General features: G+C 29.5%; 9 protein-coding genes across 15 annotated transcripts; 6 read left to right on the top strand and 3 right to left on the bottom strand.

Moving 5' to 3' along the window:
• Window positions 1-66: 66 nt before the first annotated feature.
• LOC106658802 lies at window positions 67-2522 on the bottom strand. Its single transcript, XM_014380924.2, has one exon. It carries the CDS (start codon window positions 2439-2441, stop codon window positions 255-257), a length of 2187 nt encoding a protein of 728 aa, XP_014236410.1. The 5' UTR covers window positions 2442-2522; the 3' UTR covers window positions 67-254.
• A 389-nt stretch (window positions 2523-2911) lies between these two features.
• LOC106658844 (spermine oxidase-like) lies at window positions 2912-5592 on the bottom strand. 2 transcript variants are annotated; one of them, XM_014380979.2, is made up of 10 exons: window positions 5422-5592; window positions 5104-5278; window positions 4771-5035; window positions 4408-4621; window positions 4098-4331; window positions 3887-4018; window positions 3612-3811; window positions 3306-3429; window positions 3111-3217; window positions 2912-3040 (listed from the first exon to the last, which is right to left on the bottom strand). In XM_014380979.2, exons 2-10 carry the CDS (start codon window positions 5249-5251, stop codon window positions 3019-3021), a joined length of 1446 nt encoding a protein of 481 aa, XP_014236465.1. In that variant the 5' UTR covers window positions 5252-5278; window positions 5422-5592; the 3' UTR covers window positions 2912-3018. The 2 variants fall into 2 exon arrangements, with proteins under 2 accessions (XP_014236465.1, XP_023317133.1); XM_023461365.1 differs by having other exon boundaries at window positions 5543-5570.
• A 63-nt stretch (window positions 5593-5655) lies between these two features.
• On the top strand, window positions 5656-7244 carry LOC106658852 (CDK-activating kinase assembly factor MAT1). 2 transcript variants are annotated; one of them, XM_014380990.2, is made up of 3 exons: window positions 5656-5755; window positions 5923-6083; window positions 6154-7244. In XM_014380990.2, exons 2-3 carry the CDS (start codon window positions 5960-5962, stop codon window positions 6993-6995), a joined length of 966 nt encoding a protein of 321 aa, XP_014236476.1. In that variant the 5' UTR covers window positions 5656-5755; window positions 5923-5959; the 3' UTR covers window positions 6996-7244. The 2 variants fall into 2 exon arrangements, with proteins under 2 accessions (XP_014236476.1, XP_014236477.1); XM_014380991.2 differs by having other exon boundaries at window positions 5678-5787.
• Window positions 7245-7859: 615 nt separating this feature from the next.
• Window positions 7860-8738, top strand: LOC106659184 (biogenesis of lysosome-related organelles complex 1 subunit 5). Its single transcript, XM_014381596.2, has 4 exons — window positions 7860-7995; window positions 8119-8201; window positions 8280-8468; window positions 8560-8738. Exons 1-4 carry the CDS (start codon window positions 7977-7979, stop codon window positions 8725-8727), a joined length of 459 nt encoding a protein of 152 aa, XP_014237082.1. The 5' UTR covers window positions 7860-7976; the 3' UTR covers window positions 8728-8738.
• Window positions 8733-9574, top strand: LOC106659182 (transmembrane protein 199). The gene is made up of 2 exons (XM_014381593.2): window positions 8733-9160; window positions 9241-9574. The coding sequence occupies exons 1-2, from the start codon at window positions 8743-8745 to the stop codon at window positions 9486-9488; spliced, it is 666 nt and encodes a 221-aa protein (XP_014237079.1). The 5' UTR covers window positions 8733-8742; the 3' UTR covers window positions 9489-9574.
• Window positions 9575-9835: 261 nt separating this feature from the next.
• On the bottom strand, window positions 9836-11386 carry LOC106659183 (chromatin accessibility complex protein 1). Of its 2 annotated transcripts, none has more exons than XM_014381594.2 (3): window positions 10733-10970; window positions 10417-10606; window positions 9836-10341 (listed from the first exon to the last, which is right to left on the bottom strand). In XM_014381594.2, the coding sequence occupies exons 2-3, from the start codon at window positions 10543-10545 to the stop codon at window positions 9988-9990; spliced, it is 483 nt and encodes a 160-aa protein (XP_014237080.1). In that variant the 5' UTR covers window positions 10546-10606; window positions 10733-10970; the 3' UTR covers window positions 9836-9987. The 2 variants fall into 2 exon arrangements, with proteins under 2 accessions (XP_014237080.1, XP_014237081.1); XM_014381595.2 differs by lacking the exon at window positions 10733-10970 and adding an exon at window positions 10977-11386 and having other exon boundaries at window positions 9837-10341.
• Window positions 11387-11516: 130 nt separating this feature from the next.
• Window positions 11517-13042, top strand: LOC106659181 (cell division cycle-associated protein 7-like). 2 transcript variants are annotated; one of them, XM_014381592.2, is made up of 3 exons: window positions 11518-12075; window positions 12247-12560; window positions 12690-13042. In XM_014381592.2, exons 1-3 carry the CDS (start codon window positions 11733-11735, stop codon window positions 12936-12938), a joined length of 906 nt encoding a protein of 301 aa, XP_014237078.1. In that variant the 5' UTR covers window positions 11518-11732; the 3' UTR covers window positions 12939-13042. The 2 variants fall into 2 exon arrangements, with proteins under 2 accessions (XP_014237076.1, XP_014237078.1); XM_014381590.2 differs by having other exon boundaries at window positions 11517-12560.
• Window positions 13043-13805: 763 nt separating this feature from the next.
• Window positions 13806-19160, top strand: LOC106659137 (probable elongation factor 1-delta). Of its 3 annotated transcripts, XM_014381508.2 has the most exons (9): window positions 13806-13968; window positions 15821-15917; window positions 16569-16994; window positions 17599-17679; window positions 17790-17901; window positions 18027-18217; window positions 18578-18647; window positions 18732-18857; window positions 18936-19160. In XM_014381508.2, the coding sequence occupies exons 2-9, from the start codon at window positions 15828-15830 to the stop codon at window positions 19088-19090; spliced, it is 1251 nt and encodes a 416-aa protein (XP_014236994.1). In that variant the 5' UTR covers window positions 13806-13968; window positions 15821-15827; the 3' UTR covers window positions 19091-19160. The 3 variants fall into 3 exon arrangements, with proteins under 3 accessions (XP_014236994.1, XP_014236995.1, XP_014236996.1); XM_014381509.2 differs by lacking the exon at window positions 15821-15917; XM_014381510.2 differs by lacking the exon at window positions 16569-16994 and having other exon boundaries at window positions 13810-13968.
• On the top strand, window positions 13976-15814 carry LOC106659138 (protein artemis). The gene has a single exon (XM_014381511.2). The coding sequence runs from the start codon at window positions 14464-14466 to the stop codon at window positions 15661-15663; it is 1200 nt and encodes a 399-aa protein (XP_014236997.1). The 5' UTR covers window positions 13976-14463; the 3' UTR covers window positions 15664-15814.
• Window positions 19161-20798: the final 1638 nt, after the last annotated feature.

Genomic DNA, 20798 nt, shown 5'->3' with positions numbered 1-20798 from the left:
AAAATCTGTTCAAAAACCAAAAAAATTAAAGAAAAAAAATTAGAGATTATGGGAATTTTGTTGAATTACATATGAGGCATTGTGATTAAAAAATTATTTTACAAAATCTTTTTAAGAAAAATTAATAGATTAAATTTTATTTTTCAACATTCATAAAAGTAGAAAAGACAACATTTTACAAAATATATTACAAGTAAATCTAACAGTACAAAAAATCCCAGATTCAATGAAACATTTATTTATCAATATAATTTTTAATCTTGTGAACCCAGCATGACATTTGATAAAATAGAAAATTCTTCTCGTTTTATTAATGCCATTCTTACATCATTTGGTTCAATAACAAAGTTCTCTTCTCTTTTACATCTATCTATGGCACATGAAAAAGAAGTCCTCAATAAGTCCTCAAAAAGGCATTCTACAGATTTAGTTATTAACAAATTTGATGAATTGTGAGAAACCCCTTGTACTACTTCTTCGTTCACCAACTTTATTCCAATTTGTTGCGTAGTATTATCTACAAACTCTTGTAAACTATTTTTTTTATCAGGATATTCAATGGAAATAAGGAGATTATTACTTGATTCTGTACAATCATTTGAGTATGGAAGTCTTGTTACATTTGCTTTTGCATTGAGTACATCAATTTCTTCATCACTTTCATCTACAGTTTTATTGACTTTTGATTTTGTTTTTTGGCATTTTTTTATCCACTGATTCAAACTAGATAATACTGTTGATGTTGACTGAAAGTCGCCTACAATATTTTCAACATTTTTTGCTTGACAATACTTATGCAAAAATGTAAGGTCATATATGGGAGTAAAATAATACCTTCTAGCCCACACTATCAATTCATTAACTGAACAAGTATCACAAAACTGGTCAATTTTATTAATGATATTCAAAGCACTAATAGCTCGATACCTCTCTAAAGCTCTCTGTTTTACCTTTGAACATTTATTAAACTCTGATATGCTCTCATGAGCATAAGGAGGTAGACTCATGTAGCAAGGATCATTAACTTTGTCCATATTGAGGGGCAAACGATTGAAAACTAATTTGAGTACTTTTGATAAAGTTCTTACTCTTGATTGATTTATAAAGTTGACAACACTTTGACAGTATTTTTCAAAATTTACAACATTGTTATCTTCAAGAAAATTATTTTGATGAAGAGCATTATAATTGATTGAGTTACTCATTGAACCTGAGTGCTGCAAAACATCATTAGAGTTATCTGAATCCATTTTTTTATCCTTAAAGATATCAGTTGATTGTAATTTTATGTTATCAAGCGGTTTACAAGAGTCTTCATATCCCATGCTTTCGGTCATGATTGTTTTTTCATTTTGATTCAAAGATTCATTTTTAGTAGTAGTAGTTGATAATAAATTAACTTGGCTGTGGGGTGAATCATTTGAATGATTCATACTTTCAAGGTTTTCTGAAGGACTATTCAGATCATAATTTGTGATTTCATTATCTGTATTGATTTCTTCATTTATATTAAAATTTCTAATTTTTGAACTAACATAAATATTAGCTATCGTTTCTTGTCCAGGTTCATATAAACCTGTATTTTTTTGGTCTAATTTCAGCTGATGAATGATGTTTACAGGTTTGTTTATTCCATTTGAAAAATGTATCTGGATTCTCATATCAAATTCGCCCCAACCATGCCTTGACAAAAGAAATGGAGGAGAAGTGATATCAATCACATCATATGGTTTATAAGTTTGATGTAAAAAAAATCGTACTTTTGATATATATTGTGCAATTTCAACTGAATTTGGATCTTTATTAGCATCTGTCACATAAACTATCCATTTATGGGTTGGATCATCTTCCCTAATTTTTTCCCCGATCCATTTTGATACATTACCAACAACTATGTATTTTTTCATTTTTTGTTTGCTAATTAAATCTGGAACAGAAGAATTCTTCTTGATCAGTTGCTTTATTATTTCTGCATTTTTTTCTTTTTTTTTAGATTCTTCTTCAAGTTTATCAGACATTTCTTCCATTAGCTTTTGACGTTTTTCTCTGTAGAATTCTGCAAAACAATCTTCTGGATAACCCATATCAGCTAAAGTAATTTTTTTGGCAGAAGCATTAACTGTAGGGTGAGGACGATATTGTTTTTTAGAATCCTCTGAATCATCCGGTAGTAAATTATCCTTGTGATAATAATCACGAACAATTGACATTCTCAAGAAGTGCAACGTTTTGACAGCTTTCTGGAGAGTTTCGAAAATATTTAAAATTTCGACTTTTTTAGTTTTAATTTCTTTATCAAACTCTTTTTCAATAATTTTAGAAATTTTTTGTGCTTTAATAGATAGAGAATTGTCGTGAGGATTATCGGGACTATTTACACCATTTTCAATTACAACGAAATGATTGGAATCATTGTTTTCATTTGCACTTGATTCTTCCATTGCGTTAAATAAATAATTTAAAAAAGCAGCTCAATTTTCAATTTAAAAAATGAGTCGAATACTTTGTAGTCAAAATTGATAAATTTTAAAAAATAACTAACTAATAACTTATGTTTTTTTAATGGTCATATAAAATTGATATTGTATTTATTTTTGTAAACAATACACATTATAAGGTGGAAGATCGCAACTACTGCTGGTTAATGTACACAGTACACTGCAGCACAAGCTAGCAAGCACTTGTGGTTATGACATTCTGGACATATATCACATACTGTACACTAAAATGTGTACAGTTACGCGATATAGTATATCACCGATCGTGTGATATGCAAATCAGTGTCGCTTCGATTAGTTCACACACATTTTTTGAAATGAAAACAAATCCTTTTAACTTATTCATATATATTTATTAAATCTATAACAAAATAATCATGTAATAAAGCTATATAAAATTTTTCATGGCAAAATGCTTATCATAATACTTGATTAATTAATACACAATAAAACAATAAATCATGGATTCGCCATTAAATTGGTAGCAGTTTTTTTATGTGATGACAGCTTCTAAAAACATTTACAAATGTGGTTTGAGGCACCTAATGAATAATATTGAGTTATTACAAATTTTTTTCAGAAAAGTATTGTGAATATAGATTGGTCACTTACTTATAATATTCAATTAATCTGTTAGCTTCTCTGAAACCTGTTTCAATGGCTCCATGTACAGTAGAAAAGTAATGCTCGTGTGTTGCTTCTCCAGCAAACAAAACAACCTTTACAAAAAATATATTAGTTTCAAAAATAAATTTTAGGTAATCTTCAATTTTTATACTAAGAACTGAGAAATATTTATTGGCTTACAGGTTTTCCATGTGATTTTTTAATTGGATCTGACAAATCTTTGGCTTGAACGTCTGATTCTTCAGTTTTTAAACTTCTATAACTATATGATCCTCTTATATGTTTATCGCTAAACCATTTCGACCTAAAATATACATTTAATTATAAAGTTGGTTTCACTAAAATTGAATTCACAAATTCATAGCATTTGTAAAAATATTAAATAATGTTTTTAATTTAACAAATCAATTAAGTTTACAAATGTTTTTTTCTGATAGTTATGAATTGATTGTTGGAAGGAATTGATGCTAGATAAAGTGAGATTACCTCTTCATTTTTGTTGGTTCAGGAATATCATATATATGTCCTAAACACTTCTTTAACATAAAATAGAATTCACTAACAATTTCTTCATCTGATAATGATTCTACATGCTTTGCAGCTGGTCCCACTAACCACCCCGATAAAATTTGAGGTTGATAATCAACAGCAAAAAATAAAAATAAACTAGTCATCCAATAACGAGACTGTAATGAACATATAGTTTTAATAAAAAAATAACTTGATTTATTATCTTGAAAAAATAATTGATTCATGCTCACTTGTCCATAGGTTTCTAAAAATTTTTGTTTTTGTTCTTCAGACCACATAATGCATATTGCTCCAGTTTTTTCTGGCCACCATTGATTGGGAAATTCTAGGAAAATTTTGTCAGCTACCCCTATATTAAAATTCTAAACAAAAAAGTACTGGTTTAATAAGATTTAAATAAAATACAAAAAAATAAAATAAAATAAATAAATTGAAATATACCTCAATTGCTTTAATTTTATTGAGACTCAGAGATGGATGAAATATATTTTGATGATTTTCTTTTAGTACTCCTAAAGAACCAGTAAAAATAACACTATCTACTATATAATTTGTCTTATCTGATGTTGTAACAATAATTTTATCATCATAACTGTAATCAATTTGTGAAACTTCTTTGTTAAATAAAATCTTTTCAAGTACTGGCAGTCTCTTTTTTGGATCTGGATAATTATTCTGAAATTAAATTAAACTAAACGTTTTAATAATTTTAGCTTAGACATAAGTGAAAAATAAATATTTTAATGCTTACTGTCAATAAATCAAAAATTTTGTTATATCCTAGTGTTTTCCAGTTTAACAAAGGATCGCCATCACATTCCCAATATTCTTTCAATCTTGTAGCAGATAATTCAAACCAAGTATCACAACAATCAATAGAATTTTCATATTTATGCATCCAATCTAAAATTTTTTCAGCTCTATGTTCACTAATCAAAGTATTGTGTTTAATTTCTTTGTGAAATCTAAAAATAATTAAATTTATTAAGATTACTTTAAAATATTTTAAATAAATAAAAGGTTCTACTTCAAATGGGAATTGAATTGACACATTTATTACACATTACAAATGATGTTGTCGTTAATTAAATATATATCAATATATAATCCTTACTGATTTGTAAAATAATCTCCAAAATTAGTTTTTGGTTCGTGTGCAGTATTTGATGCATCATCAAGAATTTTATAATAAATCCTTTTGATTTCTTTAGTTTCGTTTTGAGGTATCACTTCACCATTTGCATCAACAAAGATATGTCTAGAATGATCATGAATATTTTTTGAAGATTCTAATAGATTATGAGGTGAGGCAAGATCATAAACAATATTATTTTTTTCTCCATGACACCATTGTGCTCCCAGCTCGATAAAATTTTTACCTATAAATAATGAAAAAATTTACACAATTTGATTCTTTCCATAATTTAAAATAAGAGATTCAACTTACCAAATTCTACAGTATGAATTCTACCACCAATTCTATCTTTTGCTTCCAGTATCGTAACATTTTTAAAACCTCTTTGTAAAAGACGAGAAGCAGCCGCAATACCTGCAGCTCCAGCTCCAATAATCAATATTTTTGGTTCATTTGACATCTTCAAAAACTACTAATATAATTTATGCTGCAACGTTAATAATAAGTTTTCACTTTAGATTTATTAGAAACCGAAGGTTCTTTATTTGCTAATATATTGAGGTAATATTTTTAAGTAGATAAAATTAAACAGATAGTAGTGATAAGATAATAAATTATATATGTGCTCACATAAAAAATATTTAATGAATAAAAATCAAAAACATTTTTCACGTTTTCATAAATTATTAGTTTCTTTTTAGTTCACGTCCAATGTAATTTAATTAAGCAATCACAAATAACAAATAATTACATTTTACGAAAAAACGACATGCGTCCCGTGCATGTGCTACATTACTACTGCTGCAGTCTGCAACTAGCTGATTCAAATCAAGACACCGGAAAATCTTCTGCTATAAATTTGGAACATCCAGTGACACAACCTCTCTACTTGCACTATTTATATATGATGAAGTCTGAATTCTGATGAACAACATTTTGAGATTTTTTGGGCATGATAAAAAAGGTCAAGTCTACCAATTTGAATCATTGACAAACGTACGAAATTTGAAAACATTTAATTTGGAATTTTCAAAAGATTTGAGTTCTGCTTTCTATTCTGATTTTTATTTCTTTTAACCTTATTTGATCATCACTGACAACTTATTGTTGTTTTTTTTTCTAAAATTACAGTTCTACTATTTAAGTGTTTACATTGAAAAAAAAAAATATGGAAGATCAAGCATGCCCAAGATGCAAAACAACCAAGTATCGAAATCCATCTCTCAAACTGTTGGTTAATGTTTGTGGACACACTCTTTGCGAAAGTTGTGTTGATTTATTATTTTTAAAAGGTTTGTTGATTCAATTGTATTATTTTTTATCAATTTTTATTGGTTAAAAATTTTTATCTTTTTTTATTAGGTTCTGGCTCTTGTCCAGACTGTCATATACCTTTAAGAAGAGTAAATTTTAGAGTTCAGTTGTATGAGGATGCAGCAGTTGAAAAAGAAGTAGATATTCGCAAAAGAATTCTCAGAGATTTTAACAAAAAAGAGGAAGATTTTGCTACACAACGAGAATATGATGATTACTTAGAAGAAGTAGAAGATATTATTTTCAATTTATCAAATAATATAGATGTTGTTGAAACAAATAAGAGAATAGAACAGTATAAAAGAGAAAACAAAGAATTGATCCAAAAAAATAAGCATAAATGGGGTAAAAAAGAAAATGAATTAGAAGAACTTTTGGAACAAGAAAAATTGGAGCAAGAAGAAAAAAGACAAGAAATGGCTAAGCTTGAATTAGAATTGCAAAAGAAAAAAGTACAGCAAAAAGAAGCACTTATTGATGAATTGATGTTTTCAGAAGGTGATGCCAAAAGTATTGTGCAAACATTTGCTTCAAACATACAAGCAACTAAAGAAGAATTAAAAGTTGCACCCAAAGCTACAGGATTTAGCTCAGGCATCAAATTTAGTCAACAAAGTAGTTCAGGATTTCTTCCGGTACCAAAAATTGAAGAAGGTCCAAAATATAAATATGTTCCTATATCTCAAGATTTTGAGGGACCTACTCCTCCCAACTGGAAGGATCTCAAATCCAAAGGGTTTCTTTCAAATGTTCGACCTACAAATGACATGGACAAAGCTAGTGGATTTGAAGTTAGTGTACCTTGCTTAAGAGCTTTACAAGAGGCAATGTCTTGTCTTTATCACAATCCCAAAACTCATAGAAAAGAGCAAATTGCTGAAACCATTTAGAAACTAACCTTTATAAATTGTTTATTATTAACATAAAATAGTTTTAAGAAAAGTGAACAAAAAATAAAAGACTTCATAATTATTCCATCAAGTTCCAATAATAACTTAACAACTCTAACATTTTGTCTACATAAGAAAGATTAATTATAAATTAGTTTTGTACATGTATCTTATATAAATTTGTTCATATGATGATTAGAGATTGTAACATTTTCTTAATCCTCATTAAAAAGGTTTATTTTAATAGAAGCTTTGGTGAACCATTTTTTACTAATAATTTTTAAATCAAAATTTGATACTAAATAATTGTTCAAAATGCTTAATTCACTTCAAATTAATGCATATCATATGTTATAGAGATTTGTTAAAAAATGTTTAAAACTAAACTTTTTAAAATCGAATGAAATTTTATTTATTTATTATTTTGAAACAAAACCAAACAATATACTGATTGAAAATTTTAACAAACAATAGTTTTTCCAACGTCATAAAATTTGTTTTACTAACATGTCATCACATTTGCTTCAAAACATTAAAATCTATTCAATGCAGTTTATATCGCTCTTTAAGTCTCTGTACACATCTAGCTTTGTTTCCCGAATATTTCAATCGCATGAACTGCATGAATAAGAAGCATTTCTATAAGTCAATGAGAATTCCTAAAGTCAGAGGAGAATTAAATTCTACGTCTCGATAAAGTTGCCTGAAAAGTATTTTTTTTTTTCATATTTTCTCTTCGAATTTTAGTATTAAAATCTTTTTTTTCAGAGCTCAATATCCGCCATATTATATAAGTTATCTCCCGGAATGTTTATTTTTCTTTTAAATAATCAAGATACCCATGCCAAAGTATTTCATATTACCCGGACACTCATATCATCCTGGGTTCAATGCTTTTTTGAAACATGGGAATGGTGGGGGTGTACCGCACGCATTACGCGTGATACGATAGGCTAGTCATGTGCTCGGTGAACAATAAACATGGCGTCAATCATTAAAGGTACGACAGTACGGTCTTACATTCAATCGAAATTTCATAGAAGCAATAATTTTTGAGCAGCGATGAAATACATTTTATCAAAATTAAAACTCTAATAATTTTTATCTTCTAAATTCGATACAGATACTGGTGAAATTTGGACTAGATTATTCGATCACCGACCATTCATTCAAGGCGAAGTCACATTTTTTTTGCGAGAATTCCAAGTAAATTGACTATTCTTCAAAAAACTATAATGTTGTGATTTATCGCATATCAAACTTTATTCTTAACTTCTTATTTAGGATAGACGAGATGATCGAGAAGTTTGTAGGCTATTTAAAATATTAGAGTATTCCACGGAACTAGGACAGAATCGCTTAGATCGTGCTGAAACTCTTGGTGATCAACATTTGCCCAGCTTGAAAGCTAACTTGGACGTGGCCCTTAGCATGTGCGAGTGCGTTCTTCAAAAAGAAAACGAATTTGATAGTGTATGTATTTTTGTTTACTTTTGTTAGGAAGGACTTGTGTAACTTGTATTTTTAAGTTTATGGTACATAACGGGTTTTTTTATGTTTGTAGGATAGCAAATTACAAGACAATAGAGAAGTGCGAAGAAGTGAGTGGCAAAAGTTCATCAATGATATGACCGATAAGTGTTCAAAAGTTGATGACGAGTTTATGAATAAAGAAAAAGAATTGCAAGAATATTATCAAGACTTAGAACAAAAGTTACATATTGCATCTTAAATTCCCAGCTCTATAATGCCAGTTGAAACTATCGAAGATCATAGAGTAAAATTTAAGCCAACTGATCAATTAATAGACTTTATCTTAAAAAATTTTAAAAGTGCTAAAAATGTTCCAGATAATATTAATGTTTTAAAAAAGTGTCATCCTAATGAGCGAAAAAAATGTTTTATTTACTTAGAGGACATAAAGTGGATCAAATCCTGCATGGATAAGCAACAAAATGGTTCTGATAATGTGGTTTATGTTCATGAACTTTTAGAAAAGGCAGTTCTACAACTACCTGAACCAAAGGTAACTCCGAGAAATCCTGTATTAGAAGCTAGAATAAAAAAATTGCAAGCTCAGCAGGATAATAGAGATTATAATGCTATGACTAAAAGTGTTGATTCAAGAAGAAAGCATTTGCCAGAAGATACGTTATCATATCAAAGTAAGTTGCTACAATTAGCATGAGATAAATAAACTAATCAAACTAATTTAACTTACAAATATCATTTCTAACTTTTTCAGTGAAAGTCATGAATCAACAACTCATTGCTGTTGCACAATTTGTATTTTCAGTAATTGCTGGTTTTGCATTTGGATTCATTGGTATTGAATATCTTGTGAACAATTTAGATTTTGGTTTTAGATTACTTCTAGGTATAATGTGCGCTTTGATAATAGCATTAGCAGAAATTTACTTTTTAGCTAAAAAATTAAGTGAGGATTACGATGAAGTACCAACAGGAACAGTCAAAAAACTGCATCAAGAATAATTAGGTAAACATAGCATTATTAATGTCACATTAACTGTTTTTTTATTAAAATTAATAATAAAAAACAAATTCTCATTGTCTTCAAAAAAAAAAAATTGATTTTAAAATTACTCATTTATACTTTACAAATTACTCATTTATCCTTATATTATACTTGCTTACATAATGCCTTTTTATTTACTAAAACTTTAAAAGTCTTGATTTAAATGATCTATGTAGACTGCAGTTTTTGCAAATATAAAAATAATAAAATTGATACATTAAGAAATTTAATTTAAATAAGCAAGAACCTAATTTTTCGGATAGTCTTATAGCCTATGTAAAAAATACAACTGTCAGAATTTTAACAAATTTCATTTTTTAAAATATTATTTTAAAAATGTTAAGTTTATGCTATATACTCTTAACATGTAATTCAGACTTTTTCATAACTATGCTGATGTTAGTTGAATCTTACATGGTAATCATTACACACATTTTGTACAATACAACAAAACAATTAAGTTTTCTTTTCCTCCTCACTTTCACTACTTTCTTCAGAAGAATCATTTCCATTCTTTTTATTACTATCATTACTATCTGAAGAATTACCATTTTCCATTTTCTCGTCGCTATCAGAATTAGATTCACTATCTGACTGGCTGTCACTGTCGGAATCTGATGAAGTTTCAGGATTTTTGTCTGCCATCATTTGCTTGAATTGACGAACTGTTATCTTTCTTGGCATAATTTCTCTTAAAAACTCTAAAACTTCTTCTGTGTGAACAACTTCTGCCAGATGCTTATAGTCTAAACAAGCAGCTTTATTAGACTTTTTATAAGCTTCTTCCGACAAAAAATGAATAAATAATTCCTGCAAATTGAGTCAAAATTGTTGATTAGAAAAATGCAAATCATTAGTTTTGAACAAACCATTTAAATAATTTACCGTTGCTTTAGCTACTAAAAACAAGCAATCTTGACCTATTGCTTCAACTTGTGGCGAACTTTTCATTATGGTTTTCACTCTTGAAACTGGTAGCCTCAGATCTTTGAGCGCTTTAGATGGAGAAGCCATGGTTAATATATTTGTAGTACCTTTATGAACAGCAAAACTAACCTCCTTGATATCAATTTGTCTTCAAAAAAAACAATAAAAATACAATTGCATTAAGTAACATGAGAAAAGTATTCGATTGTTTGAGTAAAATAAAACACAAAATATCTAAGTTTTTGGTAACTATTACGAAAAATTTTTTCATTACCGTGTAATATTAATTAATATCTTATTTTAATTTATTTTAAAATTGCTTAATGTAGCCGGTTTCAATTCAAGCAATTCTATGAGTGTATGTTTATCACGGTATACAGTTTCTAAAGTAAGTGTTATTAGATTTTCAATTTTTAAATATTATGACATGAACGAGAAAATGTCCGTGTAGGTGTCAACAGTCGGCAAAAGAAAACAATAGGTTGACTGTCAGCGTGTACCGAGTTAATGGTACTTACTCCGTAATTCCGAAATTTGTATGTCAGTGTATGTGCATTTGCATTGTGTAGTACTGCGAGAGTTCAGACTCGGCAAGCAACACCATAAAGGGGGTTCGCATTCGTTTAATCCCATTGGCTAAAGCCGGCTCCGGGACTCATTTAAAGTACACATTTAAATCCGTATAGCAGTACGAATACTATGCCCAACAGCCCAATGCGCAGTCCGCGCAAACCACCATACTACGAAAATCTTCCGTAACTTTTGAAATTTAAATGTGCGTCCAGGACCGTCAATGCAAACACATGTCTTTCATCATTAACAGAAATTTAATAAAGAAAAATACTCCGTTTATATTATCATTTTCGCTGCGAATTTCAACACGAAAAATCACTTAGACTATTAAAATTATTTTCAATCAACTAAAATGCATAGAGAATATATTATCCGAGTGTTCAAATATTGGTTAGATTACCATTAAGCCAAACAAACAGACCTTCTCATGGACGCCTCGTGGTCGAATTCTGGCGGGACATCAATGATCGAAGACAACCGGCTGGTCGACTTTCGTCAACAAGCCGGCATTAAAAGCCGTTCGTTGTCAAATCCAGTTTGAAAGCGGAGTTTCGTTATCAGAGTCCAACTCGACGTCAAGCACGCGTTCTGTCACATTTTTCCCACATACAAACAAAACATCGATCGTGTTTGGATATCTATTTGTGATTAAGTTTACTCAAAGTGCTTTAAATTAAATCTCAGCATTCATCTGCTTTAAAATGAGCGACGACGAGGTAAATGACTTGGAGGCCATACGAGCTAGGAATATTGCTGAAAGAAATGCATTCTTCCGAGAAATGTTATCCTCTATCAACGAGGATAAGGCTGAAATCAATAGACTTGAAAACGCTCGACGCAGTCTTTATGAAAAAGAAAAACCACCACAACCGGCACGCCGACGACGAGCAAGCACCAGCAGCCTAAGGTCTGGGTCACCTAATAATTCATTTAGGGGTGTACGTTTACAAATTCAAAAAACCTACAATACTAGAAGCCAGAAACGGAAAAAAGAGGATGCAGTCACCTATAATAATCCAAAGGATATTGAAGATATGCTGGAAGGTAAGGAGATTGTATTCAAACGAAAAAAGCGCAATTTGCTAGTTATGTTTTCCTGGAGCCGACCTATGCAAAGAGACATAGATCTCATGTTCATACCCAGCGATTCAGAAAGTAGCGAGGATGACGACGACGACGATGATGATAGTGATGGTAATTCATATAATTTTGTAGACAGCGATGATGAAGATAAATATCGTCCCAAAAAGAAAAAAGTATGTAATTGGACTAAAGCACCTTACGATCCTTCCACAATACCGTCACCAGATGAAATCACCCAAAGTATGTTGAAAAATATTGCTCAGAAAGCAAGTGGAAAGGTCTACGATGCACACAATGGAACTAGTTGCCATCAGTGTCGACAAAAAACCAAAGATACCAAAACTGTGTGTAGATCTGGTCGATGTGTTGGAGTACGAGGACAGTTTTGTGGACCCTGCTTGAATGGGCGATATGGAGAATCCGCTTACGATGCCCTTTTAAATCCTGTAAGTATTATAAGATAATTTTAGACATGAGCTCTTTTTTTTATTTCAAACTCTTTGCAATTATGATTTTTCAAAGATTCAAAATCAAATACTTTATTAACTTTTTTTAAATTTATTTTGTTTCTGTAGACTTGGGAGTGTCCACCATGCCGGAGATTGTGCAATTGCAGCATTTGCAGAACAAGAAATGGTCAACGGCCCACAGGAATTTTAGCCCCAACCGCCTTATCGGAAGGATATAATTCTGTAAAAGATTATTTACAAGCTGTTTACTCTGATGAAGAACCTGTAGAAGAAGAAGAGAAGGAGGAGGAGGATGATGATGATGATGATGATGATGATGATGATGATCCAAACGAAGATGGAAGTGATAATTAAATAATTATTACATATGTTGACATTAATTTCTGATTCCATGGGACATAATTTTCTATTTAGAAAATTTAATTGTCATTATGACACAAAATGAAATGTATTTATTAAGATATAAGTGTTATAAGTATTCAATTTATATTTGTACATATAACTATAAGTTTCTTTTTTTTTAGAATCTCAATTGAACAATTAAATTGTACAGACTAAAAATTTAAATCCATTGTTGTAATGAAATGTGATATTATGCTGACTTAGTCAGGTTTTTAATGAAATTGCTGTTTTTAAATACATATTTTTATACATATTTTAATAAGAAATAGTTTATTTTTACTTTTACTGTTATTTATTCAATAATCTTGTAATATGTCCCTTCAATTAAAATAATACTTGCCTTACGACTTTTGAATGAATATTTAAAGTGAAAATCGTAAGTTAGATATTGTATTCATCAACTATTGCTCATGTTGGTGCATCAATGGTACTGTTAGTTTTTTCTTATTACGGAACAATGTACAAAGATGTTTGAATAATTTAATTTTTTTAATCACCTATATCGCGACACCAATGAATGATCCGTTAGATCGTAAAATTAATTGCCAACAACTGATCCAACTTTACTAATAAAATACATAAGATAAAGGAAACTTTAAGAATTCCACGTTGATTGAACATACTCTCTGGAATTGAAGACGAGGACAAAATGTTTGTCAATGGATTTAATAAATTAGCGTTCGGGGCGAATTATTTTCTTAACGTAAAATTTTGGAAAATTTTAAATTGGTTGCCAATCAGTGTTGCCAGTATTTTCGTCACGCGAAATCATCAGTTGTCACTGCGTCAGTTTCCGCGTGTGCCTTGTGTTGGCGCTATTGGTACAGACTTGCGTATTCGCGTTCACGACGAGGTTTCACTGCGCAAGCGAGCCTTTTCTCTCCTCTACCGAACCGGACGACGTTAGCTCGTTTTCTCAAACTCACAAATAAATTTAATCTGCAAGTTCAGCAGATCTCTTCTCGCAAACTCATCACTTAAGGTAATTCTTTTATACTTTTTGCCACCCTAATCCCTACGACTTTCGCATGACTTTTATCACTAACAAATGAAAAAGTCGCAGTCTATAAAAGGTGAAGTGACGCAAAACTTTTGCCAGTTGTAAGAGAATCGATCAATAAAGCACATGGTATATAGCTAAATCATCCAAGAGTATAATAAAACTTTGCCAACATTGCGACGAGTCGAGAATAACTTGCCAAAATCATTAATAAATTAGTACAGTTTGAACGAGTAATAACAGTTGAGAAAACGTTACATTCTTATTTCGCAAATTCCATTTATATACCTAACCTCGAACCTTAGGGCTCGTTGAAAAATCCATCTGGAATCAAAAATACCAAAAAAGAGAAAACCCAACGAACAAAATATTCTATATCGCATAAGTGCTAATAATAGCGCAGCACTTCGTAGTGCAACATTTAAGACATTGCATTTTCTTATTATAGGATTGTCCGAAATTTCATTCTAGTATATCATGTCATCTTTTTGCGGACTCGTGGATGAAATTCCCGGCATCTCCGTAGATTGCTATGTCGAAGAGAATTTAAACTCATCGGTTTATTTTTTAAGTCATTTTCATACTGATCATATGAAAGGACTAAATGATAATTTCTTTACTCATCTGCTCAATGAAGATAAAATATTTTATTGTAGTTCATTAACAAAGCTATTTTTAATAAATAAATATCCACAACTTTGTTCTAACCAAACAAAGCAAAAGCTGATTGAATTAGAACTAAATAGTCCAACATTAGTTAAATATAAATTTTGTAACTCTGCTTATTCTTTAATGGTTACTAGTATTTCATCTGGCCATTGTCCAGGTTCTTTAATGTTTTTATTCAAGTATAATGATCTTACAATTTTATATACTGGAGATTTTAGAATAAATATGAACGATTATAATAAATTAGAACCACTAAATATTAGAATAGGTCACGAAAATTTTCCAATACCTATTGACAAAATTTATTTGGATACAACATTTTTAAACTTGAAATTCAAAGAATTTCCTAGTAGAAAACAAAGTGTTGAACAATTATGTTCATTTGTTAATAATTGGATACAAAAGAATCCAAAAAATATTGTCATTTTAGAAATATCTGCTTTAATTGGAAGTGAATACATTTACATTGAAATTTCAAAAGCATTAAACCTCAAAGTGCATGTGAAAGAAAACATTTATTCCGTATACAGCAAAATAGATATACTAAAAGATCACATTACCAATATCGGAGAAATTACTCCCATTCATGCTTGTATGAATAAAAAAGATAGTATGAAAAATAAAAATATAGAATGTAGACCTGTTATCGATTCTGAAAATATTTTAACTGTTGTACCTTCTGCACAAAAATGGTCTGGCAAAGATACATCCTGTATGATTTCCCAAGATGAAAATAGATTCAATACAATAAATATTTGCTATTCAACGCATGCATCTTATAATGAAATAGAAGCTTTTATTCAATATTTTAAACCAAAAAAAGTATTTCCTTGCGTTTGTGAAAAAAATGAAAAGGAAATGAATGATCTATTAGATAAAATCATGCAAGAAAAAATTACAATTGACTCTCTGTCAAGTACATCCAAACCAATACAAGTTTCTTCATACTCTATATTTTCTGAAAGTAATTATAAATCTCGTTTTATTAGCGATGATGAAGATGATTAAGCTCGAAAAGTGAGCAGAAATTTATAGCATATTTAAAATAATTTTATTCCTAGTTTTGATAATTAAAATAATTGTATATTTTTGAAAATAAAAATTACAATTTCTGTACTACTGAATAAGTTTTGTATCACCCATCATTTGTGACTGTGACTTTTAGGATTGAAATGGCCGCGGTTTCGATGCAAGAAAAGGTTTGGTCCGATAAATCAACTTACGACAGGGCTGAGCGCCTGCACCACGAAAGACTTGCCAAGGTAAAATTATTTCACGCAAAGTCTTAAACGGTTTAAAAAGTAATTTCACCATCTGCGATGTTTTTATCACTCATAAGTAAATGGATCATCTCGATCATCATAATTTACTTTTATCAACAATCAAGTTTCACCATCAACATCTATGTGTTCCTATAATTAACCTTTCATCAATTTCTTAACCAAAATTTGCTTATCTAAAACACTAATGTTACTAAAAAAAATTATTTTGGGAAATATCTGGTGATTGGGATTCTAATATTTGTTAAAGATCAATCTAATATTTTACAAGTATACACTAACATGCTTTCTTCTGATAGACCATTCTGAGTGTCAAGGTGAAAAATGTATTTATACAAATCAAAATAATACCTTAATTTCTTAAAATCACAAAAGCTATATAAAACAATAATTAGGTGATAAAAGTTATGAACTGTGCAGGTTGAATTACTATTGTTGATGTTTTTAAATAATTTTTTCTATGAAATATGCTTAATTTACTTCTAATTTAAATTTAAAAAAAAACTTAAAGTTTTGGCTTAAGCAAACAGAATTAGTCAAATTTTAATATATACAAAATATTTGTGTATTAAGAGAAAAATCTCTCAATTATCAAGATCTAGTCAAATAATTTGTAGCTAAAATTTTGTAAAGGTACTACCTGAAGTTATCATGGCTGACAGTAGCAACAACCAAAATTCTTCAGCAACCAATGAAATTGAAGCTGTTAATACTCCATCCAATAATAAAAAATCTAAATCCAAAAAAGCAAAAGAGAATAAAGATAATAAAGTTTCAACTCAAGATATTTCTTCAACATCAGAAGTAGCTAAACCCTCTAAGAATTCTAAAAAAAATAAAAAAAAAGAAGAAGCAAAGGAAGCTGCAAGTGCCAAAAATGCTACTGCTGAAATTACTGATGCTAAAAATGAAGAAATTGAACAATCTACTCCTAATGTAGGTAAAAAGAACAAAGCAAAAGATGCAAAGGAGAAAAAAAATATAGCTGATAAAAATCATAGAATATTAGAAGACACTAAAAGTATTGTCCAAGATGTTAAAGAACCTATATCTTGTCAGGTATAATTTATTCATTAGATGACCCTGTGATGCCTTGCATAATGAATGCACTTTTTCATTATTTATAAACCTGATTTGATTTTTTAACTAAATCAAAATTTTTTACAGATTTTAGTTAATGTAATTATTTTGAAATGCACACATGTTTTTTAGTTTTTGTGATGTATTATTTTGTTTTGAATTATGGGACTATTTATTATCATCTTCTTTTAACAATACTAACAAATTGCATGTTGCTTAACTCTAATTCTAATGTCAAACAGTAAATTATTTGTTTATATTTTTATTGAATATATACTATGTTATTTTTAAGAATTTTGTCTGTTTGGCAGTCAAATGGTTCATAATATTATCATTTAGGTGTACATGCACATTATATAGTTATATTTACGTGGGTTATTTTGACCACCTTTTAGTAATTGGCATGTTATTCAATGTTGATAAATATTTTGTTTCGTGTAATAGAATTAAAATATTTTAAAAGATGCATTGACAATTAATTTAGTAAAACAATATTAAATAATAAGTTTATTGTTGATGTGTAATAAGTTTATTGTTGAAAATCAAATTTTGTAAAAACTAATTCTGAATATTTATTTTACAGGAATTAGATATCACAATGTCTGGAAGTTTAGCTGCTGAAGTTGCCAAGGCACGCCAACACATCAAGCTGTCCTTGCAAGTTGTAAGTTCGAAGCTATAATACTTATTTTTGTTCATCATCAATTTTTTTAAATTCCAAATTATTTTGACAAAAACTTTGATTAAATTTAACAAAAACCTTTGAATTTTTAGATGGATGGCATTGCAGCTCTTGCTGGTTTGTCTGTCGAAAAAGAAGTCCCAGACAAAGAAGTTTCTGGCAGACTAGTTTCATTGGAGAAGGAAAATCAAGAACTTCGTAACAGTATGTATCTATTATTTTGCAGTTTATAACAATTACTTTGATATTTTTAAAAACTTATTTATAGATTTAACAATTTTTTAAATTATAAAAAACAGAATGGATTTTCAATTATATTTAATTTTTAGTTGTACAAGACTTGAAAAACATGGTTGTCACATTAGACAGCCGTGTGAAGGGATTGGAAGGTTCCAAACCAGCCCCAGCCCCAGCTGTACAAGTTTGCCCAGCCAAGCCAGCTGCCAAGCCTGCTGCCAAGCCAGCACCGAAGGAGGATGATGATGATGAAGATGTAGATCTGTTTGGTTCTGACTCTGAGGTGAGAAAATTAATCATTTAATAAGTGAATATATACACTTGACTAATTAATCAATTTATCATGAATATTGTGGTTAAAATATTGATTACAAATATTGTAAATGAAAAGATTACATGAAATTTTGTTGACACCAGATATTTCCAAACAAATCCAAACTTTTATTTTTTGTTTAAATCACCAATTTTATGAAATCATCATCAAAAATATGTTTCATAATCATTTCATTGTGGTTTCAACAAATTTTTTATCTTTATCGTGAGTCATTGAAGTAAAATAGTTTTGTTAGATTTGATGTACTTATTTATTATCAACTTAATATTTTTCTAATGATTTATTATTTGATTCCATTCAATTATGTAGGGAGAAAGTGAAGAGGCAGCTAAAATTAGAGAAGAGCGATTGGCTGCATACAATGCCAAAAAATCAAAGAGTAAGTTGACTTTATAAATAACATGAAGTCTTATACGTAGACATTTTTTGTTACTTAACATTTGAATTTTTTGTCAAATTTTAGAACCTGCTTTGATTGCCAAATCTAACATCATTTTGGACGTTAAGCCATGGGATGATGAGACTGACATGAAGGTTTTGGAAGCCGAAGTACGCAAAATTTCCTGCGATGGTCTCTTGTGGGGTGCAGGTAATTTCAATTTTTGAATGAGAAAATCTTTTATTATATTCATTTGCAATTTCCTAACTTTTTTGCATAAATTTTTAGCCAAATTGGTCCCAGTAGCATTCAACATCAAGAAATTGCAAATTTCTTGCGTCGTAGAAGATGACAAAGTATCAGTTGATTGGTTGACTGAAACTATTCAGGAAATCGAAGATTACGTGCAAAGCGTAGACATCGCTGCTTTCAACAAAGTTTAAATATCGATCAATAAAATATAATAAATAAAATTAAAAAAGTTCAAAAAATAAAATTTTGTTCAAAGATGGACATGAAATGCCATTAATTTGCTATTCCATTCCACAAGCAATACCGAGTTCAGTATATCAAGGCTAGTACATAACTCTATGATGTCTTGAGATATTTTCAAAATTTTTTCAGTCTCATAACTAATAATACAGAAATGTAAATGTATCAACAGTCCTAACGTGAGCTTATACATGTGTAAAAAAAATTTTGTATGCGACTTATATGTTTCACATTTAAAGAAAAAACACGAAAATGCTTTTACTTATACATAACAAATAATGGACGCTTGTTACTTAACAAGATTATTAATTTTATGTTTTTCGAAAAATTGAGCACAAAATATTTTAATGTCATTTTACATATAAGTTACACAAAGCTATTGTTGATGTTTTGAAAACGTATTTGTGCGTACTAGTTCTAGTTAATTTCTTAATGGAGCGTGCAAGAACTTTGTTAAAAAATTGTTGACGGTTTTATAAGTGATAATCGAAATTGAATTATGAGATTACAATTATAATTTTGTTAACTTTTGTACAGGGCAACAGTCAATTTCAGTAACCATTATTATTGCTCTTTGTTATTCGCACATTATGTTCATCATTTGTGAGTAAAATTTACTTGATATATAAAATTTAAATCTCTTATTTAAAATTCCTCGGCCTGCATGATACCTATCTGATAAAAAAGACATTTTATTTTTATAGAATTCATTTGAAAACATGAAATGATTAAATTGAAGCTTCCGATTCTTTGAAAATGTTTTGTATCCAAATTTGTCAACCAATTTGACAATATTTTTAGGTTTCCAAATGCATCTGTTATTATCAACAATTTCGTTTAGCAAAAATGCAGAAGACTGTCGAAGCTATTTCTAAACTTTTACTACGAAGAAACATCAAGCATTTAGTAAAATTAAGATTCATTAATACAAATTTTGTTTTAAAATTTGATGGAATTCGGGATTTTCGTAAATAATAAAAAACTTTTTTTTTCAAAAATATTTATTAGTACATTTAAGCGGGTACAAATATGGTGATAAGTAATAATTTTTCCGCTCTTTCAAATTTGATGACAGTCGGTCAAATTTCGTTCATTATTTATTAATCACATAATTGCGAAATCGGCCATTTGATTATAAAATCTTGATTCGGCCACAATATGGCACGAAAGTGTTCTGTAGCAGAATTATCGTTAATACTTTACAGGTCGAAGCTTTTATTTTTTATTAATGGTTGTTTTGTGGTTCACATAACATAAGTCAACGTTCTTTCGAGTTAATACGGCTTCTATAAGCTATTACAATAATTAATTAAATTATACATTAACAGCTACGTAACTATGATTCTTCCTTTCATTTTTCTCGCCGATTATGAATCAGCTGCGTTAAAAAATGAAAGAATAATACATGGCCGTAAGGCTATAAACTACAAATACATTTATCTTTGAAAATTGCTTATGACGTATACAAGTAATAAATTTCCGATATCTGTTACGCGCTTTATATGTTGTGATGCTTAATGTCTAATTTCTTTGTACCGTAGTTTTTCGTAAATTTTTCGTCACATTTAACGCTTTTCAAACGCCTCGTAAATTTTCTTTTATTTGTAATGAAATACTGTAGTGCCCATTAGTATCGATGTCTTCATGCGGTTATTATAG

This window comes from Trichogramma pretiosum, unplaced genomic scaffold (assembly GCF_000599845.2).
Source record: "Trichogramma pretiosum strain Unisexual culture from Peru unplaced genomic scaffold, Tpre_2.0 scaffold2, whole genome shotgun sequence".
In the NCBI taxonomy this organism is placed as follows: domain Eukaryota; kingdom Metazoa; phylum Arthropoda; class Insecta; order Hymenoptera; family Trichogrammatidae; genus Trichogramma; species Trichogramma pretiosum.
This window is presented reverse-complemented; position numbering and strand designations above follow the sequence as displayed.

What these genes read in the sequence shown, in the direction of transcription:
- LOC106658802 (XM_014380924.2), bottom strand. Translation starts at nt 2,441, where the DNA reads ATGGAAGAATCAAGTGCAAATGAAAACAATGATTCCAATCATTTCGTT.
- LOC106658844 (XM_014380979.2), bottom strand. Translation starts at nt 5,251, where the DNA reads ATGTCAAATGAACCAAAAATATTGATTATTGGAGCTGGAGCTGCAGGT. An exon ending in TTTTAGAAACCTATGGACAA is followed by an intron (nt 3,812 to 3,886) that starts GTGAGCATGAAT and finishes TGTTCATTACAG; the next exon opens with TCTCGTTATTGGATGACTAG. An exon ending in AGATTAATTGAATATTATAA is followed by an intron (nt 3,041 to 3,110) that starts GTAAGTGACCAA and finishes ATTATTCATTAG; the next exon opens with GTGCCTCAAACCACATTTGT.
- LOC106658852 (XM_014380990.2), top strand. Translation starts at nt 5,960, where the DNA reads ATGGAAGATCAAGCATGCCCAAGATGCAAAACAACCAAGTATCGAAAT. An exon ending in TGATTTATTATTTTTAAAAG is followed by an intron (nt 6,084 to 6,153) that starts GTTTGTTGATTC and finishes TTTTTTTATTAG; the next exon opens with GTTCTGGCTCTTGTCCAGAC.
- LOC106659184 (XM_014381596.2), top strand. An exon ending in TTTTTTTGCGAGAATTCCAA is followed by an intron (nt 8,202 to 8,279) that starts GTAAATTGACTA and finishes CTTCTTATTTAG; the next exon opens with GATAGACGAGATGATCGAGA. An exon ending in AAGAAAACGAATTTGATAGT is followed by an intron (nt 8,469 to 8,559) that starts GTATGTATTTTT and finishes TTATGTTTGTAG; the next exon opens with GATAGCAAATTACAAGACAA.
- LOC106659182 (XM_014381593.2), top strand. Translation starts at nt 8,743, where the DNA reads ATGCCAGTTGAAACTATCGAAGATCATAGAGTAAAATTTAAGCCAACT. An exon ending in AGATACGTTATCATATCAAA is followed by an intron (nt 9,161 to 9,240) that starts GTAAGTTGCTAC and finishes TAACTTTTTCAG; the next exon opens with TGAAAGTCATGAATCAACAA.
- LOC106659183 (XM_014381595.2), bottom strand. Translation starts at nt 10,545, where the DNA reads ATGGCTTCTCCATCTAAAGCGCTCAAAGATCTGAGGCTACCAGTTTCA. An exon ending in TTTTAGTAGCTAAAGCAACG is followed by an intron (nt 10,342 to 10,416) that starts GTAAATTATTTA and finishes CTCAATTTGCAG; the next exon opens with GAATTATTTATTCATTTTTT.
- LOC106659181 (XM_014381590.2), top strand. Translation starts at nt 11,733, where the DNA reads ATGAGCGACGACGAGGTAAATGACTTGGAGGCCATACGAGCTAGGAAT. An exon ending in ACGATGCCCTTTTAAATCCT is followed by an intron (nt 12,561 to 12,689) that starts GTAAGTATTATA and finishes TTGTTTCTGTAG; the next exon opens with ACTTGGGAGTGTCCACCATG.
- LOC106659138 (XM_014381511.2), top strand. Translation starts at nt 14,464, where the DNA reads ATGTCATCTTTTTGCGGACTCGTGGATGAAATTCCCGGCATCTCCGTA.
- LOC106659137 (XM_014381508.2), top strand. Translation starts at nt 15,828, where the DNA reads ATGGCCGCGGTTTCGATGCAAGAAAAGGTTTGGTCCGATAAATCAACT. An exon ending in ACCACGAAAGACTTGCCAAG is followed by an intron (nt 15,918 to 16,568) that starts GTAAAATTATTT and finishes AATTTTGTAAAG; the next exon opens with GTACTACCTGAAGTTATCAT. An exon ending in TGTTTGGTTCTGACTCTGAG is followed by an intron (nt 18,218 to 18,577) that starts GTGAGAAAATTA and finishes TCAATTATGTAG; the next exon opens with GGAGAAAGTGAAGAGGCAGC.